Here is a 4,346-nt window from a genome sequence, read left to right as displayed (position 1 = left end):
GATGGTGAAATCTTGGAGTAATGGAAATTCATGCAAGTTTGGTAAACAACATTCAAAAGCATAATTATCATGTGAAGTCGATTAGTTTTGTTGAAATTTCAAAATTTCAGAATCTCAACGTGCATATCGCTTTGTACAGGGAAAGGATTGGGGATTCAAGAAATTTATTCGTCGAGATTTTCTTCTTGATGAAGCAAATGGTCTCCTTCCTGAAGATAGACTAAGTATTTTTTGTGAGGTAGATAAATTGATTAATTCAACCTTTTTTTCATAACTCATAAATAGTAGTGTGTGTTGAATTTGATAGAAAGATCTAAAATTTAATTTGGAATCATTATTGCTTCCATCTTTTTTCAATTGGTTTTATTGGTTCGATCGTATTTTTCCTACTGTTTGGCTTATTTCTAAAAATGAAGATTTAAACCTGTATTATTTATTATTTGTTTAGGATCGAGAAAAATACTGCTAGATTTCAACTATATTTTTTTCCAGGTATCAGTTGTAGCGGAAACAGTTAATGTAACAGGTCAATCAAATCTTATGCAATTCAAGGTACCATCTTGTCGGTTATCCGATGATATGGCTAATCTTTTCGAGAAACATTGTTTCTCAGATTGCCTTTTGGTAACTGGTACAAAGGAGTTTCATGTAAGTTGTTTTCATGCCATGAAACATCCACCTTCTGAAGATTTGGACGTGTTCATGTGGAAGACTGATATTTATATTGATTATTTTAGTTATCTTGGGATGCTTAAAAACTTGTCTGTAATTAATTGAAATAAACTTCATAAAAAATGGAAATGAACCAAATTAGTTTTTTGTCCAGGAAAAAATAATCTTTGATTTATAATTAAAATTTTAATTTGGTTTTATATCGGTACTGCGTTTTTCAGATCGAAGATATTTTGCAGGTACATAAAGCAGTATTAGCGACAAGGTCTCCTGTATTTGCTGCATGCTTTGAACATAAAATGAGTGAATCACAGTCGGATCGTGTTATAATCGATGATGTTGAACCAGATGTTATGAAGGAAATGTTACGATTTATGTACACTGGGACAGCACCCAATCTTGATCGTATGGCTGATACGCTGTTAGCCGCAGCCGATAAATATCAGTTAGATAGATTGAAAGTAAATTTTTTGAAAGACTATACATATGTTTTAAGTGAGAGGGCTTGATGAAAAATTTAAATATGGTTGTTGGCGTGACTAGTTTCTTTAAAAAAGCATCGGTTTCTTGTTACTTGGATAGAGAAATGAGTTATATTAGGTTATACTATTTCTTATTTAAAGTTAAATTAAAGATGGATAAATGTTTGCTTGGCAAATATTTCTTACTAATTTAGAAGAAGAAAATATATTTTCGTAAAAGGAAAATCATGAAATCGTAAATCGTATTCATGAAAAAAATCGTATTTTGAAAATGTTGCAGCTTTTTTTATCCATTTATATTTCAGCTTGTGTAATTCTTTAGTTTAAGAGGAAAAGAAGACGAAGAAAGCTATAGGTAGGGGGCGGGTAAATGGTTGTTCTGTTGAGATTTATATATTTACACGGCGACCTACGTAATATAAGCGGTTGACTAAATCGTAAGGCTATATTATTGCGAGTGTAAACAACGATGTCAATATAATTAGTGTGTAGGGAAAATGAAATGGAATAATGATAATGTTTGAAATGCTTTCATAACTTTGATTTTCCAATCATTTCAGACGAAAAGATAGAATTACGGCACTTTTGCAGGTTATGTGTGAGCAAGCGTTATGTTTAAACCTTACGAATGAAAATGCCTGTGAGACATTGATCCTTGCTGATTTACATAGTGCTGAACAATTGAAACACCAAGCCATTGATTACATCGTAAGTTTATTGTTGTAAGAGTAGATAACGATGTCAGTAAAATAAAATTTATAGAGGACTGAGATGGACTTTCAAGTAAATTAAATGAAAGAAAAGGGAAAGCAGCAGTGGAAAAGGAGGAAAGGAAAATTATAGGTGCAGTTCTTTAATTCTGCAATACATTTATATACATAACTAAACAATATTGTTTCGATTCACGTAATTGGTATCGAATTTTTAATGATCGTTTTATTCGTTTTATTTATATTATACTTATTTATTCACTTTACGTTTACAGTAATAATCTATAATATTCGTTTGAACCATTCATTAGCATAATGATCTATTTCCACCTTAAATGCAAGTTATGGAAGGAATAATTCTTGAAGATGCAGGTGGCTAAATTATAAGTAGATTAGTGTACACGTCCTGGGTAATTTTTTTAATGACAAATGAAGTACTATATATTTCGGATGTTAGAAAATACTTGTTATTTATCATTTCTGTCAACTTTTTGTAAATTTTATAATTGTAATCGATAGTTGATGAACTTCTCACTTCGTAATTAACAAGTTAATACAAAATCACTTAATCACTTGGAAAAAAAAGTGGTTGTTCAGTTATTAAATGTAAAATGTTCCATAGATAATACGACCAACTTATATCGTGCATTAATAACTTAGATGAGATTTGGATGGCAACCATTAAACTATTTTATTTTATATTTTATCCACTATTAAATAAACGATGTAATGAATGATGAAAAATTCCAGAATGTACATGCGAATGAAATAATGGAATCAGATGGTTGGAGTTGTTTGGTGCGCGATCATCCACCATTACTTGCTGAAGTGTTCCGTGCATTAGCAACCCAACAAACGCCACCGATCATTATGAGCCATCCACCACGAAAACGTCTAAAACATTTGTAGTTTTTGCTTCCCTTTCCTTTCATTTTCTTTCTGTACATGAAAGTTATCATGCGTTGATTTTTCACCGTTGTGCATCAATAAATGCAAAAAAGAAAAAGAAAAGGGGAAAAAAACAATAAAATTTGTTGGAAAAGAAAAAGATGAAGCGTTAACAAAAGGTAGTACAAAGAGAAGAATTATTGATTGGCTGGAAGGATTATTGATTGTTGTGTATTTCCGTTTTTTCTTCAGTGATTTTCTCGATTAGACTGCGAAGAGAAGGCAGATGACAGAAGTCGCAGGATTATAAACGTTATAGACACTTTATGCTTCAGATATATTGGGAAACTGACGAAGTAATATTGGTAGTATTAACATATATTGAATTTAAGAAATTTTTTCAACTCTGGAATCAATAAATTCTCAAGATTATAGCGGATAATAACGCTAACAGCTAGCCATTACGTTATGGCTAAATTCATTGTCTGAAATGAATCAAATCATTTTCGACTTATAAGAAATCAATGCTATTTATCAGATGATTGAAGTAGGAAAACGAAAATGCAACTGAAATATCGGAAGTCATCACCTGTTCTAATTTCATCGAAAAAGTGTTTTATTTACGGTTTGTTCATTTTTTGTCAAAAACCAATAGGTGCAACACTACCTGAGATGGATAAGTTCTATTATTGGTTGCATAATGCTACAAGTAAGACCTTTCTATTTCTGATCTGTTCATTAATATATCGGCGGAGTTTGGTGGTCGATACAGTTGTTCTCGCTAAAGTGGCTCTGATTCACGTAATCCACGTATCAGCCAGCATGCCATTACAACGATAATTGGATCATACAACGATATATATCCGTGACATATGCGTTAAAAGACTAAAATTCTTTTAATGCATTCATCCAGATTATATAAATGAAATATTCCGGTCATTTTAAATTTAATACCTTTGCAACCATTGACGTAGACTGGTTGCTTTCATTAAACTGCTAGCATTGATTCAACAATGCATCCAAAAGTTTCCGCCGATGCAGCCATCAATTTACCGCCGGTTGATCCGGTCTTCTTAACTTGGGAAGGTTTGTCGGTAACTGCAAAGAAAACGAAACGTTTATTACTTCACGATGTTACGGGGATTGCTCAACCGGGGCAGCTAATCGCCCTAATGGGTGCAAGGTTTCAAATTTTGGCCGTTTTGATTTAAAAAAAAAGGAAAAAACTCTAAAGGATTGCTGTCTTCCAATGTCACATCTAACCTATTTGTTTTTTATTTGAAATGATGATAATAGCAATAATAATAATTAACAACAATAATTAATAATAATAATAATAATAATAATAATAATAATAATAATAATAATAATAATAATAATAATAATAATAGTAATAATAATAATAATAATAATAATAATAATAATAATAATAATAATAATAATAATAATAATAATAATAATAATAATAATAATAATAATAATAATAATAATAATAATAATAATAATAATAATAAATAAATAAATAATAAATAAATAAATAATAAATAAATAAATAAATAAATAAATAAATAAATAAATAAATAAATAAATAAAT

The 4,346-nt window shown here is 30.0% G+C and overlaps 2 protein-coding genes across 2 annotated transcripts in view; both read left to right on the top strand.

Annotated features, from left to right (window-relative positions):
- The window catches only part of LOAG_18583 (speckle-type poz protein), a 5,284-nt gene extending 2,323 nt beyond the window's left edge, over positions 1-2,961 (top strand). The window contains exons 5-8 of the mRNA XM_020451245.1: positions 493-648; positions 912-1,133; positions 1,746-1,862; positions 2,615-2,961. Coding sequence (XP_020304989.1) covers positions 493-648; positions 912-1,133; positions 1,746-1,862; positions 2,615-2,773 — 654 coding nt within the window. The 3' untranslated portion in view covers positions 2,774-2,961. The remainder of the gene's footprint in view (positions 1-492; positions 649-911; positions 1,134-1,745; positions 1,863-2,614) is intronic.
- Positions 2,962-3,718: 757 nt separating this feature from the next.
- Positions 3,719-3,963, top strand: LOAG_18582 (hypothetical protein; the record flags this gene model as incomplete). The annotated part of the gene is made up of 1 exon (XM_020451244.1): positions 3,719-3,963. Exon 1 carries the CDS (start codon positions 3,766-3,768, stop codon positions 3,961-3,963), a length of 198 nt encoding a protein of 65 aa, XP_020304988.1. The 5' UTR covers positions 3,719-3,765.
- Between the last annotated feature and the right edge of the window lie 383 nt (positions 3,964-4,346).

Source organism: Loa loa (genome assembly GCF_000183805.2).
Source record: "Loa loa unplaced genomic scaffold supercont3.379, whole genome shotgun sequence".
NCBI classification, from domain to species: Eukaryota; Metazoa; Nematoda; class Chromadorea; order Rhabditida; family Onchocercidae; genus Loa; species Loa loa.
This window is presented reverse-complemented; position numbering and strand designations above follow the sequence as displayed.